This window comes from Corvus moneduloides, chromosome 2, assembly GCF_009650955.1.
Source record: "Corvus moneduloides isolate bCorMon1 chromosome 2, bCorMon1.pri, whole genome shotgun sequence".
In the NCBI taxonomy this organism is placed as follows: domain Eukaryota; kingdom Metazoa; phylum Chordata; class Aves; order Passeriformes; family Corvidae; genus Corvus; species Corvus moneduloides.
In genome coordinates, this window is record NC_045477.1 from 30,349,403 (window position 1) to 30,371,922 (window position 22,520).

At 46.8% G+C, this 22,520-nt stretch overlaps 2 protein-coding genes across 4 annotated transcripts in view; one reads left to right on the plus strand and one right to left on the minus strand.

Moving 5' to 3' along the window:
- NRIP2 (nuclear receptor interacting protein 2) lies at positions 1-20,405 on the plus strand. Of its 3 annotated transcripts, none has more exons than XR_004238149.1 (7): positions 1-947; positions 5,571-5,747; positions 10,577-10,659; positions 11,093-11,220; positions 13,561-13,613; positions 14,407-14,551; positions 14,825-20,405. XR_004238149.1 is itself a non-coding variant. In XM_032098893.1 (7 exons), the coding sequence occupies exons 2-7, from the start codon at positions 717-719 to the stop codon at positions 14,497-14,499; spliced, it is 765 nt and encodes a 254-aa protein (XP_031954784.1). In that variant the 5' UTR covers positions 2-276; positions 404-716; the 3' UTR covers positions 14,500-20,405. The 3 variants fall into 3 exon arrangements, 2 of the variants coding, with proteins under 2 accessions (XP_031954784.1, XP_031954783.1); XM_032098893.1 differs by having other exon boundaries at positions 2-276; positions 404-947; positions 14,407-20,405; XM_032098892.1 differs by having other exon boundaries at positions 2-947; positions 14,407-20,405.
- The window catches only part of ITFG2 (integrin alpha FG-GAP repeat containing 2), a 12,315-nt gene continuing 9,055 nt past the window's right edge, over positions 19,261-22,520 (minus strand). The window contains exon 12 of the mRNA XM_032098891.1: positions 19,261-22,440. Within this exon, the coding sequence (XP_031954782.1) occupies positions 22,298-22,440 (143 nt within the window). The 3' untranslated portion in view covers positions 19,261-22,297. The remainder of the gene's footprint in view (positions 22,441-22,520) is intronic.

Here is a 22,520-nt window from a genome sequence, read left to right on the forward strand (position 1 = left end):
GAGGCACGGAGATGCGTCAAAGCCCCCTGGCAGGGGCGCGGGAGCGCGCAGGCTGCCGCCGGGAGATGCAGCGTGTCCCGGTGGAGCCGGGGACAGGCGGGCGCACACACACAGACACACAGACACACACACAGACACACAGACACACACACAGACTCATAGACACACACAGACACACACACAGACACACACACAGACACACAGACACACACAGACACACACAGACACATAGACACACACACAGACACGCGCGCTGCGTGCGCGCAGCCCGCCGAGGTAAGGCCAGCCCCCAGCAGCGGGGCCATCCTTCTGCTGCTGGATTTTTCCAGCCGGAGCATCCTGCCGGCTCTGCCGTGATTTATGGAAAGCGGGTTCTGACGCGGGGCTTTTTCTATTACGACAGGGACCCACGGACCGGAGCAGGCAAAGCTGCAGTCAGGGTAGGAGAAGTGAGGGAGAGGAAGAGGCGGGAGCAGAGGGACACGGAGGAGTGGAGAGGACAGAGGGAGAAACGGGCACGGAGACTCTTCAGAGATGCGTGAGTTATAACTAAGAGAGCAGGAGGAAAGGCAGAGAAAAGAAGAGGAGAGCCGTGGGGAAGGGAAAGGGAAAGGAGATCAGAGACTGAGTCAGCTTCCAGAGGGCAAACACCAGGAGACGAGTTCAGGGAGCACCCCAGCATACCGAGAAGGACCTGTTCTGTCTGAATCTTCACCATGAGCACAAGGAAGAGCTGCCCCCTGCCACTGGGGCAAGGAGACCAGGAAGAAAAGCAGAGCGAGGGATCTCCCGACCTGGAGCGACAGGAGTGTGAGACGGAGCTGAGGAACAAAGCTATTCTGCAACAGAAGAGGCGCCTCAAACAGGCCACCCAGTTTGTGCACAAGGACTCTGCTGATCTGCTGCCCCTGGATGGCTTGACAAGGCTTGGCACCTCCAAGGATCTGGTGAGTCCAGTGGGACCCCGTGTGGGAGGGAGTCCTCCTAATAGCCTTCATTCCAGCTGGGAGCTGCTGTCAGGCTTTGTGAAAGGATCATAGGTTCAGCAAAAATGAAACTTTCCTTCAGGATCATCTAGGAGCAGGTCAGGGTGAGGGGAAAGAATTAATCACTCATTTGCTTGCATCCATCTTCTCATGCTTCCCCATAGGAGCCAAACTCCTTGCAGAGGCAGGCAGACATGGACTGGAAGGACGATCCAAAATCCAAACTTCCATTCACCCAGTAGCAACATATGTTCATGTGACATATAAGTTTCCATGTGGGACATCTCGAAAAGGCCCCATGTATTTCTGCATGATCCAGCTCAAAGTCCAGCTCCTCAGGAGCAGGACTCAGCAGGGAGGGAAGTACAATTCATGACACTGTGAGAGACTTATGTTTGACCTTGTCACCTTTTTGCAATTTTCTCTCTCCCCCCACTCTCTGGGTTTGTGGAGGGGCAAGCAAAGGGCAGGACTTCTATCCAGGCACACAGGCAGATGCAGTGCCTGGCACTTGTGGGTGACTCCTTTGGGGAAGAGGCACGGGAGCGAGGCCTGTGGGCATCTCCTTGTGGTGACGTGGAGCAGGAAGCATCACGGAGGGAGGTCTGTTCCAGGAGCCTTGGCAGTCTGTGGTCTGGAAGGGCTTCCCCAAGGCTGGAAGCAGATTCCCACAGGATCTATTGCCGGCTCAACTGCACACATATTCTCCTTGCTCTGGTAGTTTTGCAATCCAACTTCTCTCCACTGTAAACTATTCAAGGATGTGGAGGTCTAAACCATTTTCCCAAAAGAGGGCTGAGGTCTGGTTGTGATGGGGGCACTTGTTCCATCTGTGGCAGTGGGGGTCATAAAAGATCTTGCCCCTCCCTGCAGTCTGTGCTTCCCTCTGGATCCTCAGACAATTGCAGCAACACCACAGATGCTCTCTCGTGTGTGCCTCTGACATTTCCCAGCTCCCGAGGCACACAGTGGCACAGGGCCACACGCGTGTGGGACCGGCAGGTCCCTGGCACTGAATGGGAGCTGATCCTCCTTGCTGGAACCTTGGGGTGCAGCGGCTCTGCCCTGCACAGAGGAGGGGTCAGCGCCACGTTCCCGTGCTGGCACACCCTGCTGCTCCCGCCACCCTCCCCGCAGCTGCCTCAGCTGCCTCGGCAGCCCCTGGCTCGGCAGGGCCAAGGGCGGCTCCTCCAAGTCACCCTGAGCTGCCACCTCACGTTCTGCAGCCGCACTCATGGCTGTCAGCAGGGACGGGTGTGCAGTGTCCCTCCGACCCTGCCACAGTCACGGCTGGAGTGCGAGAGGGGCGTCATGTCAGAGCTGTCCTAGCCAGGAGCAGGGACTCTCCTCCCGCGGGGAAGGAGCTCTGGCCACAGCGGAGAGCTCCGCTCAGGCTGGCAGCACGGGCAGGCCGCTGCCGGCCCTCGGGGCCTGCAGCACTGCAGCTCAAACTCGCCTCAGGAGCACAGCCCGGCATCACCCTGGGCCCGTCCCTCGGCAGGGTATGGAGAGGAGCCACTTCTGAGTCTCTCGGTGCGCGTCCACTGACCCCAGCCGCAAAGGCCGGGAGAAACCTGTCTACCAGCTTTGCTTTGGGATTGACTCCTGTCACACCGTGCCTCAAAGCGACAACTGGCACCCTGAAGCCCCAAGGGGCTCCTTGAACAAGACAGTCCTTGTCCAAATCACTTGCCACAAGCAGCTCTCTCCTGGTGGAATTAACCATTCCAGGCAGAATTCCTGGTGTGCAGGCAGCGCTTGGTCACTGCAACCCACTGCAAACTTCATGTTTGGTCCACAGCAGAATGTCTGAAACATTTTTACCGTGGACCTAGGGAGCAGTGAATAAAGCATGACAGGTTTTTTTCTGACATGGACAGTTTGCTCTGGTGTTAGAGGGCACCAAATAAAGTGTGGCCCCTGTGCAAAGTTCACACACATAGTGCCATTCCTGGGGTCAAGTGTGAACATCAGTTTCTGCTTTAACTTGGAGCAAAAGAAGAACCAGAACTTAGATTTCCCAGAGGGATTCAGCAATTCCTGCAACTCAAAGGGCCACTGTGATACTGCTGTGATGTTTTGGGGGCTGCAAATCAGAGTCCAAAATATGCTCTTGGCTTACTTATCTAGGCACTTCTCCAGCCCTGTGAAAACCCCACTTCTGTTTCCCAAATTGATCTGGCTCCCTCTTGGAGGACAGGAATACAAACCAGGAAGGTACTGAAAATGAAGCAGCAGTAGGAAGTGCTAGAGAGTTTGATTTGGAGAGAGTAAAACAGCCCAGACTCCTATAGCACTTACACTGGGAGGAAAGTTTAATTAATTCCCCAAAAAAAGGTCTCCATTGACAGTGCCAGAGACTTCAGCTGTGGCAGCTCCATGTCCTAAAATTAGAGCAAGGCCCCATATAATTTGAAACAAAATACCTGCTTTCTTTTACAGTCACGGGCTGTTACTTTTTGCCACTCTTTTCTGTGTATTCTGGGTGTGCATTCAGCTTATGCAATGCATCCAGCAGTGCCTAGGATTTGATGGGCCCATCATGTCTCCAATAGTGAGTAATTACACATTTCCGTGGAGACATCATGTTTCCAGCTTTGCAACAAAAAGCACGATCAGTTTTGGGGTTTTTTTAATGGCAAAATAGAAAATGCTAAATGGGCTAAAATATTCTGGAAGTATCAAGAAGGGCTGAAGATCTGGCTTCCCACCTCCAAAAAATCAAGATCCCCAGCTCATACAATGTCACTAATCGTAGCAAGGCCTGGAGATTTCACATTGGAGAACCTGAACCTTCCCTAAGTTGCACTGGGAATCTTCTTTGATCCCTCTAAGTGCCCTGAGAGGGCATCCTTTCTAGCTCCCACAACACCCACAACATCCTCCCTCACCATCCTCTAAATCTAATGGTTTCTAACCAGTCCAAGAGCGACAACAGTCTCCACTTCTGTTTCACTGGTGAGAGAGAAGATAGGCAGGGCCCTAGGAGTCTGCTATTGAATCAGATGCCTCCAAAATCCCAAAGCTCAGCTAACCCCCACCAGCACTTGGCCTCTTCCCAGCCTGAGTGACAAGAAGGGGACAGAGGTGGCTGCTGCAAAGGGCCCGCTCGTTCTGTGGGAAAGGTTGCAGGGATAGGGAAAGGTCCTTTGCATGCCAGATGGTGAGAGGCAGGAGGGAGGATGGGAATTTGGAGACCTGCTGTTTGTTCCCTGCCCTTTTCCCATGGCCCAGATGTTAGCTGGCAGTCAAACTGGCACTGTGCTCAGAGTATTTATGGAGCTAAGTACAACGACCAGCTGTGCTGTGGGCCGGCACAGTAGGCTGGGAAAAGACCAGGAGCAGAGGGATATTTTTACCCCACTTTTTCAACTGCTGCAGTGTTTCTCATGCAGCACGTGAATGATCTCCCACCCCTTGAGTGGCAGGAAACAAAAGGCATGAGGGACTTGGCATCTTGCAAAGAGCAATGCTGAGTGTGACCAAAGAGCCAGTGACAGCTGTCCTGCTCCAACCATTGGGCAAATCTGACAAGTCAGGGTGCTTCAAACTGCAGTTTGCACACTTCCTTGGCCTCAGCTCTTTGGCCATGCATGAAGCAAGTCCAAAACACAAGTAACCTGTGGGGTTAATGCAGCTCAGCTCATTGGCAGGTCTGGTCTAGCTCAGGTGTTTGGCCTGCCCATTGACAAGATCCTGCATCAAACTGCTGCACCACCTGGGAGATGACTTTTAATTTTTTCTGGTTTTTTTTAAAGAAAGATAAAAACAACAGTTTAAGCTGTAGCACATTAACCCCTTTAGATTATTTGCCTTTCTTCAAATAGGCAGCTGTTATTGGGAGTGTCATGGCCAGCTCAGACCAGCTGCTCTCCTGCAGAAGGGCCATGGGGCTGAGCACATGGAGAAAGGACAAAGCTACCTCCAACAGACACCTGTTTCATTGGTGTTGCCCACTGTTGATTCAGTAGCTGTGCAGGGACTGGATGGATCAATATTGGGCAAAAGCTAGAGCATCTGATGGTGGGGAGCAGAGATGGACTCCAAGAAACATTAAAAGCTTGTTTTAGTTTCCTCTTCAGGGGGAGCTTCCTGCTTCACTACAAATAATTGCTCGTACACCTGAAACATCTGCAGTCCTGCCTTCTTGCCCACATGTACATCACACACACGCTGCATTCCTCCTGCCCTCCCACATTAGAAAGTGTGAATGTGCCTGGTGGGATGCCAGCACGCCCAGCAGGCAGTGTATTGCAGTACCTGAACAGGGATGAGATGCTCCAGTGCATGTTCAGCTGAAGGAACAGATATGAGTGGGGAAAGCGTGCATCAGGCATGTTCTTCTCCTCCAATAATTGCATCCCAGAGACCTGCCTGTCACAGACATCCCAACACTTTAACACCAAATTAGCGGCTACAGAAAAAAATCTTGTGATTTAAAGAAAATTGTTTTGGATAAGCACGTCTTTCATCAGGATGATCAGTTGGGTCAAGCATTTGCAACGTGCATCCCTGAGCTGGCAAATGTCCTTGTCCTTAGCTCCATACTTAGCCGGGATTTCTCTTTCTTTGTGATGGAGACAGCAGCCTCATAGCGTGGTCCAGCGGCGCCTCTTGGAAGGCAACCTGAACAAGCTGCGGGGCGAGGCCAGGGGTCAGTCTGCACGGGTTCAATCTCCGCTGGCAAAAGACCAGGATGAAAAGATGGAAAAGGGAGAGGACAGGAGAAAAGAGACTTCAGCCCTGCTAATACAGTGCCAGGTAAGGCAATGACACGGTGCTGCTGATTTCACAGTGATGGCAAGTGCTCAGAGTTCCAGCTGTGCCCCTCCCAAGGGCCATGCTGAGTTATAAATTGCAAAGCCAGCTTTCCAGCCAAAGAGAAGAGATTTCATGCATGGCCTCTCTTAGAGTTTGGGTGCAGGTTTTCCAAAAGCCAGAGGAAAGCCTTTCTGCTACATGCTTTCTAGTTGCCCATATTTGAAGATAAATTACCTTAATCACATCTCCTTCCTTTGAAGGCCAGCTTTCCCACGATATGAGGTATTTTATAATTGCCTATAGAAGCAAGGAATGTCTCCTTATCACTTGAAGACAGGTGCCTCTAGTTGATTTACACTTAACTAGCTCCAGTCTAGTCTGATTCTCTCAGGTGTCACAGGACCTCCTCAGAAAGTGTGCTCCAAATTAGCACAGCTGTGTCTCTTGATGGAAGCAGTATTTTTAGCTCCCTTTTCTTCTTCTACCCTCCTATACAGCAGAGCACACTACTCGCTAGCCCCTGCAGTTAGAGAAAGCACATCCAAAAGCGGTGGCCCATGAAAGATGGTCAGAGCTTCACAGTAATATGCAGATATGAGACTCACCAAGATACAGACCTGTTGTACAAAACCCATTTTAAAGCTGGTTTTAGTTCAGTTACCTGTCCTAAAGAACATCTCCCATATCAGAGTGTAAAGGCTACACTTCCAAGAAAAACATATATACCTTTGAAAATTCATTTGGCACAATAAATTATCATATGAATACAGCCTGGTAGCAAGCTTCTGAAAGGCTTAGATCAGCTTTCTGAGTACCAAGCAAAGCCACTCTCAGGTTTGTTTTGCAGCCTTTACTGCTGCAGTTAGCCATTGCTTACCCTGTGTTTTAGACTTTAATATAGCTGGGTTAACATAACCACACTTGGGGACAGACTGGTAGGATGAATGGCTCTCAGTGTAATTTCTCCAATTACTTGGAGCCTGGTTTTGAGCAAAGGAAGGTGTTTCTTTTTCTTTAATGACCTCTCCTTATTGTTCTGCAAGAGGAAATTCAGTGATAAAGGGTGGGGTTTTTGCCAGGCATGCACACTGAACAAGGACAGGCATGTACAGGTATTGTATCCCAGGGGCAGTAGCTAAGTCAGCGTTACAGTCCACTGGTCATTCCCTTTTGTGTTTCCAATGGACTGAACCCCAGCTGTCACCCACGTTTTATTTTCCCTCACAGAGGAAGGTTAATGAGCATTGCAAGCAAGGAAATAGGTCTAACGCTGCACGTAACGCTCCCTGAATTCTGCACAGGCATTTCTCTCTTTTTCTGCTCTTCTTAGGAGCCAGTCACTGTTTGTTACATTTGATCTTCTTACATTGAAGGAAGGGAAGCTCTCCTCTCCTTCTTTTTGTCTTGCTGCTTTTGATGTTTGCATTTGTGAACTTCAAAAAGCCTCTCCTGTCAGTAACAGATCTGTGGCAGCAAACAAGACTCAGGCTGCCAGTTCATTGGAACCAGAGAGGTGAGCTGGTACCTTTTGGAGATCTGCTTGATTATGGTGCAGTTTTGATTAGAAAAGGAGCACAGCCCCAGAGGAGTCTTTTTTCCCCTGACTCCTGAGAAAAGCTAATCTACCATTTACACACAGACAAGTATGCTGAAAATCTCAAAGTGGTAACAAATGCATCACCTGACTTGTAACTGAACTTGACTAAAGAATAAAGCCAAATATATGTAGACTTCAGTGATACAGGGAGATTCAGGCAGTAATTGTTTTCACTCTAACAGGTCTTGGTTGCCCTATGCCTAAGGCCTTTTTAAATCTCAGAGATCACAGACAGATCTAGTCTGTAATAGTTGTACTGCAGTCACTCACTCATTAATTTGCTTAGGTGGGCTGCCCAGATGGTACTTCAGCAGAATTGCCCCTTTTTGTGACAGTTTTTGAAAAGCACTTTGGAAAGCTAGTCATGACTGGCATCTGCAACATAAAATCAAGCTGTTATTTTTTGTGGTGGGGCTTGTCTCTTGTTGACTTAGAAATAGATATTGAAAGATTTCACTACTATCAAAGGCCACTTTTCTTCTATGCCAAAGCAACCTGGAATTGATCAGCCTTTCGTTTGCTAAAGCAGCTTCTTGACTTCAGAACTGACATCATTTCAGAAAACACAGCTCTTTATAAATGGTGATCCTTACTGATTCCCCTTCCCCTCCTTCTTGGAAATCCCCATAATTGACATTTAGATAAAAGAATAATGCTGACTGGTAGTAACAGACTGAAAATTCTGGACCAGAGATGAGAGTGGGTAAAGTGATGAAAAGTCTTTCTAGTCCAAGAAGCCTTGCAGTGCTTATGAGCTGCCTGCACTGTATTTGTGGTATGCTGGACCAAGGACTTTCTTCAGGCTCCTGGTGAATTCTCAAGGGAAATGGTTAGTGGCATAGGGCTGTTTACACTGAATGAGATTAAATGTTGTTTTCTACAGAATAATCACTGTCCTGTTATATCCTATCAAGTCTCTAACTTGCAGATTTCCCAGCCTGCTCTGAAACAAAATTCAATAATCTGCCTAGTGATACAGCTTAGGCTTATTATGACAGCAGCTCATGCATCTCGAGTCTGCCTGCTCCCAAGTGATTCCTTTGCCATTGCTAGCCACGCTCCAGGTCGTGTTTCTGAGTAGAGAGGATGTGGAGGCAGATGTTTGGCATGCACCTGCACTCTGTGCTTTATCTTGCCTCTCTGCTTAGTCTGGCCACAGCCCTTTCAGGCAGGGCTGATGTGTCAGGGAGGACCAGGCAGCACAGACACTGCAGAGCTCCAAAATCAGAAGGGGGGGGGGGGGGTTTGGCATAGAATCCCAACATGGTTTAGGCTGAAAGGGACCCTGTTGGTATTGTGTCTGCAGCATTCCAGTATTTCCCACAGGAGTTGTTTTCTTCTCTGTCTTTATAACTACTCACAGATAGCACATTTTTGAAAATGAAATCTTGGAAATATTGGATGTAGCTCTCTGTGATGATTAATAATCATAAACAGACTTAGTTAAGAAATCATAAAATTGAGACATTTTTCTTGACCCTGCTGGTGCTGCACTGAGCCCCTCATTGCCGCGCTGATCTGCTTAAGGTGTTCAAGCATTTAAACTTGTCAGGAATGAGTATAAGAGCAGAGAAGCAGTGGCAGGTCTGTTGCTGCTTCTGAGTGGTTCATGTCACAAAGTGCCATAGTGGATGGAAGAGAAGGAATCACAGGAAAACCACAAATGATCGTAGGAAGACAATAAGTCTCCCAAAAAGAAAATTTTGTGGGTGGGGTTTTTTTGGTGGGGTTTTTTTTGGATGGTGGTGTGTAGATACAAAAATGCTGCTAGCAAGGATTTTCTTGCTATTTTTTAAGTCCGTGAGAGACTTTTCTCTCTCACAGAAGAGGTAGCAGAGAATGTAAACAACCAAGCCACCTGCAACCTTGAAAAATCTTGTTTATGGTATAGTAGAAAAATATTTTGACAATGGACGTTTTAGGATTTTAGCCAATCACCCCCAAGGGGTGGCTGGTCCTTTGTCCAATTAGACTATGAAGAAAAAAGTCTATAAAAGAGTTTGTAAAATAATTAAATAAATCAATTTTACTGCACAATTCCTGCCTGCTGGATCTTCTCTCCTCCTCCTCCCCATGGCTGCGGGACACGGTGATATACCCTAGGACGCAGGCCTGCGGTAATAGTGGACAGAGCCTTGAAGAATTAGGCCATCAGGAATAGGTATGATTAGGCACCCTAGGTAGAGGAAAGATGTATTTTGTATATGACAGCTACTCCATATTTTTGCAGTTCCTTTACTAAGTCCTGTTCCTCCTTTTTTTTTTTTTTTTTTTCCCTGAGCCTAATTCTTATCGATGTCCTTGACAACCCTATGTTTTCAGACCCCCAAAATAAACGTAACCTGCTGTTACTTCATCACCTCTGGCCTGCCATTAAGGACCTCTCTGCAGAGGGGACAGAAAACAGATGGCAACCACATCTCCTTTTCCCTTTTATGTTCAAAGGGGTAAAGAAATGAAGTGAGCAAGGCACTGGGAACTATTCCAGTAAAATCATGCACAGGTGACTTGGGCACAGGGCACAGTCTCCCTCTTTGCTAAATGACACCAGCTGTGACTATTGTAGTATCATGTCTTGTATCCTTAGAGAGCTATATAGAAACATGATGTAAGCCCTACACAAAATAGTCATCTCTTGATTAGGTTGTGTCTTGGATTCAGGAGTCACATGGATTTGTCAGTTATCTCAGGAACTGCCTTAAATTCAAGCTCATCTCAGGTGTGTTTGTCCTGGGTGCTCCTGTTTCTCCCTCAGACTTCTCCCTCTGGCAGCTTTTCTACTGAGAACAAATGTGTGGCCCTGGGACATTGTTCCCTGCAACACCAGAAGAAATGGAGAGATGAAACCCAGAAAAACTGTAGCACATGCTTGTATTCCTTTACAAGCTTTTGTCATATCACTTATTGCTCTGCTAACAAAGTCCATGTGGGTTTTACGAACAAATTGTCTAATCATCTCTTGACTGGAATACTACAAAGTCACTAAAAACAAGTAAGTGTCTGGGCAATCAAATACACATGAAAGAAGACAAATTCAAAAAGAAGTGTTTGAGAGAGGCTTGCAGAGCACTGGGGAAACCACCATTGTCTGGGATGAACCTCCTGCCTTCTGACTACTGCCTGAAACACCACATCTTTGGCTATGTTGCTCAGAAAGACCAAGTCACACTGTTGGAGGAGTGAATAAGCTGATTGTGAGCTTACAGTAATTTTCTGTTGTTGTTTTTTCTAGTGCCAAGGTCAGGTATTGAAAGCGACTGTTAACACTGGGTGTCTACCAAACCTCATCTCCAAGAAGTGTTTAAACCAGCTGGGGTAAGTCTTTGCACAGTATAAAAGAAGGGATGGCTAAAAGAAAACCTATGGCAAGAACCCAGACTCTCTGGATTGCCAGCCCCAGTGATAATTACTGGCAGTTTTGCATGTGCACATGGCTGTTCAGGAGAAGAGGCAGAGGGTGGGCTGCAGGGCAAGGCATTAGAGCACTGGCAAAGCTGTGTGCAGACCCCAGACTCTGAGGCAGAGCTGTGTCATTCTGTCTGTGTGTACTGCAAGGGAAAGCTGCCCAGCTGGTGGCTGGTGGTGAGGTTTTGCTTGCTGAATCTGCCTCCAGACATACTGCATGGAAGGGGTTCCCCCTCTTGTGGGCCTGTTCCCAATGAGACTATGAGGAACTGCCATCAGTGAGAAGTCCTGGTTTTCCTCCTCTTCCTCCGCTTGAGGCAATAACACCTCTTGTGTCCCACAGGCTGGAAGAAGTGTCTGCCATGGACTGTGGAGACCTCTCTCTTCCCATCCCCAGCGTTGTTGGCCGAGTAGAACATATGGAATTGCAATTTGGCCAGGAGACAGTGCTGTGTTCAGCACTGGTTGTAGGTGAGAGAGCCAGCCCCTCCTCTCCCTTGTTTCTCCTGTGTCCCTCTTGCCCTGCCAAGGGCATTTAAAGGACCTTTGGAAAAAGCAGAACATGGTGGAAGGTTGGTGATGTGGCCACCTCCGCTGCAGGCCAACATCACCATACACAGTGAATGCCCTCAATGTAACCAAAGGCAAAGGGCATAGGAAGAGTACAGAGAAGACAGAAGACATTGAAAGTGGAGAGAAATTAGATGGTTTTTCCGTCTTAACAAAGGATGTGAAAAATCCTCATTTCAATTCTAAAATGGACCTTTCATAAAATTCTGCAGATGGCTTGATTAATCCCCTGGTGCCTTATGTTCTCCTATGAAATGGGCACTTGTATCTCTGGCTGGCTGGAAGTCATCTGAGAAAGTACCAAAGGGTACAGCTTATTTCCTAGAGTGTTTCTCTGTGTGCTCCTCTGCCTCTGCTGCAGGGAGCACCCTGAAAGAACCAGGTAGCCCCAGAGTGCTGAGTCTCCTTCAGTGTCCTGAAGCAGGACCCTTTGAAGGAAGGAGCCATAGGAGACAAGTCCACAGACACTGAGGCAGGCTCAGAAAACAGCAGAAAAGCTGCATGTTCTGCATTTACATCAAGCTGTGCATATGCTGAAAACAACCTGGTTGTCTTTCCCCCCGCCTGTTCTTTCTCCCTATTAGTCTTCCAGCTTTACCTTCTTTGCTTTAATCTGTTTCCCCATCTTCAATGAGTCCTGTTCATCTTCCAAGGCCTCCCTTGCTCCCTCTCTTCATGTACATTCTTCCCACATTCTAAGTCATCTAGAAAGAGCTTCCTCCTCTTACACACTCTGGCTTGCTCTTCTTTCCTGGTTTCCACTCTGCTTGTTCTTGCCCTTCATGGGGAATCTGTGCTAGTACCAGCACAGGTGAGTTTACCACATAGCTACTACCCATTTTGTTGGGATGTGGAAATGGCTGCCTAGGAGCAGAATTGCTACACCTGTGTCTTACATCTCCCTGTGCACACAGTGCTCTCACATATGTGATTATGAATAAATTATAAATTACAGCCACTGGTTACAGGGCAAGCAGGCCTCCAGGAGACATGGGAAGTGTTAATGACATTACAAGCTGCTGCTGATTCCTGAAGACTCCAGAACCTGGGAATTCCTCCTTAGCTGCCATGGAAGTCCAAATCGGTGACTCTAAGACCTCTCACAAGCATGCCCTCTCCTCTTCAGTTGCTGGCTTACAAACCTAAGGCCCTGGTGACCCCAGCCAGAGCTGGTACCCAGAGCTCTTGCATGCTGAGCTCTCCAGTGCTGTCACCAAGACCCACAAGTTCTGTGACCTATACTCCCCTCCAGTTACTGGAACTCAGGCCTTGCAGCACACATCACAATCCCTCCAGTTGCTGGCACCCAAGTGTAAAAGCCCTACAGCCCGTGCTCCCTTCCCCCGTTACTGGCACCCAGATTTCTCTTGCACACTGGTGTTGTCACCCGTGAGCTATGTCCCCTTCTCCAGTTGCTGGCACACACCTGTGAGCCCTGGGCCTATAGTCCCTTCAGTTCCAGGCACCTCTCTTGCCAGTCCCTCAAGTTGCTGACATCTGGAGCTATTTGCCCTTTAACCCCATGCATCTTCCATGTTTGCTGACACTGAAGACTTGCAGCAGTTACAAGCAGGATAGACAAGTTACACGGGGGAAAAAAAAAACTTAATAAAATTATTCAGTAAGATTGGATAGATTGCAGCCATTAGGTGCAGGCTTTGGTCAGACAAGTGAACTGACCAACAGCCTGCTTGCATGTGACTGGCCCCCTTATCCCCTCTCCTCTCCATTTTTCCATGCTTGTTCTCTCCTGATTCACCCCGATGCTTGCCTTCTCCTGCCTTTGGCCCTTCCCTTACACAGCCCAGAGTAAGTTTTATGGGATCTCACAAGCCCCTTCTGATATCTCATATTAAGTTTTAAACAGTCACATAAACCCTCTCAAATTTCCCTCACAGTAGTCATGATAATCATGGTTTCCTTCTCTTATCAGCTGCAAAGTTCATTTTGACCATCTTCAGGACTGTGCCTAAATAGCTCCTTTAAAGGCTCATCAGTGAGTGGCAGAAGAGTGCTGATTTATTATTGTCACTGTTACCATCTGCTTGTTAATGTTCATGTGTTTAACTCATCCTTTTCCTTGTTATTTGTTATCTGCTTTGTACTGAAGAGACCATAACCATAAAAATTTATGAATCAGATGTTCTTGTATTTCATATCCTTTTATAGGAGAAACACACTTTCTTTAATGAGGCAGTATTACATAATCTAAAGCCTGATCAGTCTCTTCTCTCTTCTCAGATGATGAAATGCTGGAGTTTTGCATTGGCCTCCAGACTCTGTGGTCTCTCAAGGTAAGGAACAGCTCCTTGCTTATTGCAAAGCTCCTCTCAGGAAGCTCTCCAAGATCTGGTTGTTGTAAGCATCAGAAATACTTAATGTCCACGTCTCTCAGGGCACTGCCGCCTGACTGGATGCTGTATGCTCTGAGACACTGATTCCTTTCCAGTCCTTCTTAAAGGTTTTAAGAAAGAAAACAATAGGATATTATCACATCTCCCATTCCCTGTATTCCTGACCATGGAAGTTGCAAATGGTAAGAGGAAACTGGAGACAAGAAAAGGCACGAGTTAGACCCATGTTGCCCCTTGAAGGCAGATGTGAACAAGCTCTGCCCTTGCTTTGAGACAAATGAAGCCATGTGATCACATTCAGTGTCCAACACTCACTGGCCATGAGTGTAAAGAGTCCTTTCCTTTTGTCAGCTTGGCTCAGGGTCAGTGCTCTGCTGAGCCTGCCTCCTGGGTGGCTCAGGCTACGGCTGCAGCAAGCTGGCTCCTGCCTGTCACACATTTGTGGCCACATGCCAGACTCACAAAACAGGAAAAGCAATGGGTTGAATGGCTGAGTGATGTGAGGGCATCAGCTTAGAGGGGGTCATAGGAAGAAGAGAGACAAATGGCCCTGTGACAGGTTTGGAGATGAATCCCATTGAAAGGAACTGGAGCAAGGAGGCAGCATGTGGGACAGCGGAGGAAAACTGTGTCTACAAACCCAAGGAGGTGTTACAGATTCTCCCCAGTCATAGACATCATGAGATTTGGTATCTGAAATGTCCAGCAAATAACTGTCTCTCTCCTTCTTTAGTGTTGCATCGACTTGGAGGAAGGAGTCCTGAGATTTAGAGCACTGAGTCAGGAGCTGCCTTTTTTACACGCCTCTGAAGAGCCTGGTCAGTGACTGGCTGCATTCCCCATGTCTGAAGACTTGCTGCCATGAGACAGAGATGAGGGTGAGGCTCCCATGCCCCTAACCTTGCTGAGTTCTAGGCTGAGGCATTCAATGAGGAGTGAGAAAAAGGGGAGCGGGTGCTGGAAGCTGTTGTCTCTGGGAGTGCCTCAACTTGAGATACCCCTCCTTTCAGTGGACCCTCTTGCTTGTCCTGATGTGCCGAATGGGCATTTTGTTCTTGTTCTGCTATTTGGCCCTAGTCACTCCAACTTCTGGTTCTGTAATAAATTTATGCTACCCCTTTAATGACTTTACAATACACTCTGTTCACCAGAGAGTCTCTGTGAAGGATCTCCAGTCGTTCTGTTGACAGGAGAACCGCGTTTTCTCCGAAGACCTCCAAAGATTGCTATGAATGTTTCCCTTCTTGTTGCCTCAATGCCAGCATACACCACTCCTGTTTCTTGGTTGGAAGGGCTCTGTTCCCCTCGCCTGCACTCTGGGAATCTGGATTTTGCTGCTTTTCTCTTGCTCAGAGCAGAACAGAAGTATTTTCTTGGAAAACTTTGCAGCAAGAACAGTTTGAGTTCTCAGTTCTAAGAAACCTTTGCAGAAATATTGAGTGTAGATGCCTAAAGCACTGACAGGGGCTTGGGCTTTGCCACTGCATTCCTGGGCACCAAGCTGTATTATATGAATGACAATGCTTACCATCTCTTGGTGTTATACCCTGTAACCAGACTTGCACACCCTGTTCTTCTGGCCAGGCCACTCCTCTCTGCACTCCAGCTGCCAGAGCTGCAACCCTGTTCCCTCAGCTGCATCCCTGTTCCCTCTTCTGCTTCATCAGAGATCCTGCCACTAAGTTTAAACACTGCAATGAACTACAGCACCAAGTCTTCTGCTCTGTCAGCTCCTTTCTTTTAACTTGATATCCAGTGATTAAACATAGACACATCATCAGCCTCGAGTCCTGGCATCACACAGCCCGTCAACTTTGCTTCTCTTGCACAAAATGAGAACTTGTAGTATCAGCTCAGGTTAGAGAACTGTGAACTCATCTGGAATGTTAAAGGTGTTTAAGTCACGTAACAACTGGGTTTATTTAATTTTTTTTATTTTTTTAATTTCCATCCTAAAGCTTAGCTGTATTAAAAATACCGTCTATTCTTAACTAGCTCTAGGAAAGATGCACTAGATCAGGGCTTGTTCCATGCCTCATGGCTACTGATTCACTGTCCAAACTCTGCACAATGTACCTTTATCCACCCTCAAAATGTCATGACAACCCCATTTTGCCTATTTTCCTGGATTAAACACCACTGAATCTCTTCCTTTTGTATCAAATTGCTCATTGTCTCTGTTGTGCTTCTCAAAAAATGTTTGTACACATTTTTGCCCTTTTTTTTGGTTAGTTCTTTTCTCTACAGCTGTACACTGTAGTTTAACATGTGCTAAGGACAGCAGAGTACAACCTGGCTGATACGATTTGGGATTCACTCACCAGTGATAGTTGGTGTGACTGGCATCTGCTCCTCCTACAAGGAGCATCAGACTTTTACTGTTAGTCATCGTATCTTGCAGCTTCTGATCTGTTCCTTGACTTCTTTACCACTGTTCTACTTGTGCATCTGACTACTTCTGGCTGCACGAACTGCTTTCCATGAATCTCTCGAGTGACACCAACGGCTCTCTCATTTAGTCAGGAAACACGCCTACTCAATGAGCCTGTCTTCCAAAGCACCAGTAATTCCCCCTGGGTTTGTATCACTTGCATGATTGACTGGCTTCTCAAACCCACGGGTCTGGACAGTTCACACTTGTACTAAACCATCCTGTGTTCTAGCTGCAGTCTGTGTGGTACCTGGGCCAATTCTGCAGACAAGATCTTGTTTGTGATAGATGAAACACCTGTTTCTCGGTGCACCAACTCACCCAGTTTCCAACTCTCACTGCCCTCTAAAAACAGCATGTGGAACAAGGGCAAATAATCTATACATAAAGACACCATGTCCGTTATAAACCTTATTAATCATTAATTTTTATGATCTATTAAAAAAACCTCTCTAAACCATAACCCAAAAATGACTTTAACCCTAACCCAAACAATAAACCCTAGAAATTAACCTAAATCTAACCCGTAAGGCACTAAATCCTAACTCTAAACTTAACTCCTAAAACAAACTCTAAAATTTAATGCTAATCCTAACCCCTAAATCAAACCAACGCCCCCTAACTATAAAACTTAACACTAAATATAAGCCCCTAAATTTAACCCTGTAACCCCAACACTATCTGATTCTAGACCCAAAACATAAAGACACTAACTATAAACCCTAATCCCAAAACCTAACCATAATCCCCAACTCTAAACTCTAACCATTAACCTAATCCCAGCCCCTAAACCTAAACTCCAAGGCCTAAACCTAACCCCTAACTCTAAACCCCAAACCATACAACAAAACCTAACCCCTAACCCTACACCTAACCTCAACCACCTAACCCTATCTGTGGCTTTTGTTGTTCCCACAAGGGGCCCTGCTGCCCTCCAGAGTGCCCTAGGGCTTTTGCTGAGTTTTGCCTAGCCCTGCAAGGAGCTCTGCTGCCTTCCAGTGTGTCCCAGGGCTTTTGCCAGGCTTTGTGAGACCCATATGGGGCCCTGCTTCCCTGTGGAGCACTACAGGGCTTTTGCTGGGCTTTGCTGGTGCCCATAAGTGCATGGGAAGGAGAGGGCCACCAACAGCTCTAAGTCCTGGCCACTTGTGAGAGTGGTGCCTGGTGTCAGTTTTGCAGCTGGGCTGTGGCTAGGGCAAGGGTGTAGGTGAGTAGGAGCCTTCAGACTGAAACCAACAGGAATCCTTCCAATGATTTAAAAAGAATGTTGGATGGGATCCTACAGAAAACTGCCATGACTTCGAGTTGACAATTCTGTTTTGACTGCTGCCTGTCACTTGCAGCCCTGCAGACACCTGCACACTAGCTGCTGCTGGAATTCACCAGGTGCTGTCCTACCTGTCTGTCTTGGAATAACTGCTTTTGCTCACATTCAGAACATCCTCCAATCCTTCTGAAGCCTTTCTGTTGTTCACATGCCTCATATCCTAAATCACTAACAGTTCAGGCTCCTCTGTGAATTAATGTGCTACAATAGGTGAAAATCTCCAGTCCTATCTATTCCCCTCTTCTCTGCTTAACAACTCCTTCTTTGCATCCTCCTTTCCTTCTGCTCACACTGGTAAGTGACAAATTTCCTTCAAAAAGGAATTCTTCCCTTTTTAGATAATCCTTTTAACACTTGCCTGTACCCTGGTTGCTAATAACTTGCACGTTGTGCCACAATCTTGTCAGCCTTTCCTCTTTGCTGCAAACAACTGCATGTATAAATTCTCAGTCACAAAGAGGATGTTTCCAAGAAAGCATTGAATTAGTGTGAGTTCTTTTCTCAGCTCTGAAATCAGCTCCAGGGCAGAAGACATGCTCTTCACCTTCCTCCTGTCCATGTCAGTTGAACACACAGATCCACGCAGTAGAAGTCTCTTTCAACAGTTATCTTGGAATCTCCCCATCAAGCTTTGCTGCAGGTAGAGCTTCCAGAAAAAAAACCCCATTTATATGACGAAATGAGAACTGCAGGTCATGATGCCACAGCAGACACCTCACTTTAACCCATTCACTAAATCACAGTCCAATCCTACAGGGTCAGTACCTGCTTTCCTCATCAACACAGCTCCTGATGAGTTCTCATCTCCCCAGGTTACTTGGCATAAAGTGACTGCACTTAACACACGTATTCTGAATTTTAGCCCAAAGACATTTTTCTTTCCCCAAAGCACTTTTGTGTCATTACATCTGAATCACAGCCTCCATTGTGAAAGAAAGAAGTCTTGGCTTTAAAACAGGTGAATGTAAAATAGGACTTAACAACATCTCAAAGAAGCCAACTCAACTCCCATCTACAAACATAGTAATTTTTAAGTCTTCCAACACTGGGGAGCACAGTAAAGAATTTTTGAGTGGCCTGGCAAGGCTGAAGACTGTCTTAATTGTAGCTTCTCTTGGAAAAGCCTGTTATACAGACAGACTTCCCTACTCCCAATTCCAGTCATCTCTATTGCTTTTGGGAGATAAAGGGAACAAAGGAATAATCTAAAAGTCTTTTTCACTGAAGATCAAAAAATGCTAACACTTTCATACAGAAAGTAGAAGTTCAGTACAGACTGCCAGCTCAGAGCAGGACACAGGCACATCCTGAATGTGTCCAACACTGGCTTCCTCATGATGAGGCCTGTCCTTTCAATATAAACAATGGCATGTTATTATTTTAGGGATAATCTCTTTGAACCACCTCGGTGGTCAGTTCCTATCAGGGCTGCTTTCTAATACAGCGGGCACAGCAGTTGTGGAAAAGCCTGCAGGGAAACATCTGCCACAGCAAACCTCCGGAATAGAGTGCAATACGCCCAGGGGTAGGGAGAGGACTTTTGTCCTTCCTGAGAACATGCACTCTGCCAAAGCCATAATCAGGACCACTTCCAGGAGCTTGGGGTCACTTGGTTTTGAACAGAATGGGAGCTACAGCCATCCATATTCCCAGAGGTATGCTCCTTCTTTCACTACCAGCAGGTGAGCTATGGAATTGAAGACCACCGAGCCGCATGCATATGTTTGCATTCAATCCTCCTTTCAAGAGATTCCACTGGCACATGCCAGGATACACCTGAAGAGTTATAGAAATAACTAAAGTATAGCAGAAAGATCACAAAAATGAGGGCAGGGATGGACAGCGGGTTTATTGTCTCAGGAAAATAAGGCAACCCTCTCCCTTAATTTTTTTGCTATTAAATTGAGCATCAGAACCAAAGCCATGAATCATTTATCTGCAAATACCCCCAGTGCCTGAGAATACTGTCAGACTCCTCATGTGCTGTGTGCTGGCACTGGGACATACAAAGGTGTCCTGCAAATCCTGCCCTGCTGAAAAGTTTCACAGCACCAGCAGGTTATGCCAATCTGCCAGAGTAGGATACAGCAAACAACGTTTTCTGCTGTGTGGGAAGGAACCACTTCTAATTCCAACTCTGTGGCTTGTGTCTGCTGGCAAGGACAAACACACTATTAGTTACAAAGAAAGTAAAATGTAACTCCATCAGTCCAGAGACAGAGCTTTAAGTGGCTCCTTTCCTGAGAGGATGGACACTCACAGAAAAATTGTTGCCAGTGAAAGTAGCCTGAAGCACTGACTTGAGGAAGTATTTGGCACTAAGGAGTTCAAGGCAGGAAAAAGTAAGGAAAGCCATCTTTTGGCCAAGGAATGGTACAGATGTTCAATGAATTCTTCTGTAGACACTTTTCATTCCCTCTTGTGCGCAAGGGGCACAGGAGCAAAATGCATCTGCAAGTTATGATGTGCTGCACGCAATATAAAACTGTCAGGGGAAGCCCTCAAATGCTAGTATTTTTCCTCTCCAATGGTTTTTAAGAGCTGAAAAGTTTTGGGGAACAGATGTTTTTGTAGTGTCTGTATTTTCTCACCTCTGCTTTTCATAGTGTGCATTGCCTGGGCTTGCACAGCACACAACAATGTTATCCTCAGCAAAAGAGGGTTAGGGTGCACAAAGGGCCCTGCCCAACATTTGCCATGCTTTTGCCCTACTTCCTTTTAAAGATGGTTCTTAGAAAAACATCATCTCTCCCTCAGTAACCCTTTCCCATCCTTTCTCAACAATTAATAGCCCAACAGTGGATCAGTTTGACCTTCCTTTCTTGGAAATCATTTGACGTGTACAGCAAAGTTTGTTTTGCAAAAAACAGTTCCAGCCATATGCACCCATTTGTACACCCCTTGTGCTTGTGTTGCTAATAAAGGTTTATATTTGGTGTTGCTAATAAAGGTTTATATTTGGCATGGACAGACAGCACTGAGTTGTTCTGTTAAACAAGTATAGGCCATCCTGTTTCCCTGCTAGGCCCTATCTGCCAGAAGCAATGGTGATGATTCCTGTTGCGATGGGTGGCTGCACATCTCAGTATCACAAGAGCTGACAATTTGTTGAGGTTACAGTCTAGGTCTGACAAGCTTCAGGACAACTCCTTGCTTTAGCCCACAAATAGATGGTCCCTGTGGTATTGGCTCTCCACAGCTCACAGACTCAAGCCTTGCTGCTCTTAACACCACTGTTAATAAGCTCTATTATGACTTGAAAGCTCCTGCCTGAAGGGTCCAGTTTTACACAAGCACTTAAGTATGACAGGGGAACATTTAAAAATGCTTCTCAGCAAGGCCATTAAAATGGAGAGAAACTTCCACTGCAGTTAAGAGTCAGAAGATACAGCAGCCTGAGAAGCAAGCTAGCAGGTACAGAGCAGGTCACACCATTTCACTGCTCCATGCTTCAACTTTCACTGCTACCAAACACAGAGGACAGCACTGTCCTGTGAAAAGCCTATATAAATCTACAGAGGGAAACTGCAAGGAACAGCTAAGGTTAATTATGCAAAGATCCTGCCCTTCTACCATACAGGGCTGCTTCAACAACAGTCACTTTGACCCAAGGGTAAGACACTCCTTTTCTCTATACAAAGCACTTTCTCCCACTTAGGGCTGCCCTTGGGTATTTTGCAGAGTAAAGCACAGCAGGTTTTCAACTGCCTGCAGGATTTTCAAAAGCTGCCACTTGCTCCAGATCACTGAATTGTATCTGCTGTGACTCAGGCTGCTGTACGGGCGAAGGGACAGCTCCATCCATTACACGCGTCCAATAAAACATCACACAAGCAGGAGGGGATAACTGATGCAAGCCAGCAGGTAAGCCTGCTGCCCCTTTCCTAATAAGCTGAGTTAGGTGAGGGACAAGCTAAGAGAGGGAAAAGCACAATAACAACAGCATATGGACAGGTTCATGCTTGGGCTTTTGCAAATGAGCTGCCCTTTTCCAGACTCCTCATGCCAGCCAGTGGAACACCACCTCCAGCCCACCTCTTTCAGTTGTGCAGGACTCAAAGCATGACACTCTCCACAACAAGAGGCAAGAGTGGCATGTCCACTACTTATTGTGGGATGGCCAAGCTCTCATAGCACCACAGATCCACAGTTAAGTCAGGCTGGTCTTACTGACTACTTCACAGCTGCTTTGTTAAGTCACAGCCTTCTTTGGGATCACCCTGCCCAAGAAGATGGAAACAAGCAATGACTCTTGACTAGAGCTGAGTTTGCTGGAGCTGGTACCTCTCTAAAACTTTACTAGTGCAAGTTGTGCATGTCTCCAGCTCCTCAGAACAGGATTTGTGAGAAACTGCTTGGCAGAAGAGCAGCAGCAAAGCAAAGACCAACAATGCATGGCTCTAAATACACCTAAGTGGGAGAGAATGCCTGTGCCTGCTCCCTAACTCAATTCCATCTGCAATTCCTGCATTGTGATCCTGCTAAGAACTCCAAAGTATTCACTGGAGCAGTTGTAAGACTAGGTTAAAATGGACACTTAGCTCAGCTGTTCTCTCCATCTGTGACCTCAGTGCTCCTTCACAGTGACCAGTGGAGCACTTTAGTTAGCCAGGAATATGGAAACTGGCAAAAGAAGGCCTATGTGCAGGATCCTTGGCCCTTCCTGTTCTCATAGTTCCCTCAGCTAAAGGCAAACCAGCCCACCACATTCAGGCAACCCAAGAACATCCCTTCACAGCCTGTAGACCCTTTCCTGTTGGGAATTTTTGACAAGACAGGGAAAGAACAGTCATCTCCATCAGATGCCCAATTCCATCTGCAGAAGAGCTTGCGCTTGCATTAAAGATGGCAGCTTCATGTCACTTGTTATAAGGGATCCTGGATGCCACTGCAGTGGGCAGAAGAATCTGTTCCTGCAGGGTCCTGCGAGGGGCTGCTGAGATGGTATTTCTCAGGAAAATAGAGTGTTTTGTGAATCAGGTTTTTGACAGCAGAAACATCGCTTCTGTCTAAGGAAAAGAGAGGAAAAACAGTTGTTAGGCATTCTCATCAAGCAGTATGAAAGCCTCTTCCTTAAGAAATACCTGGA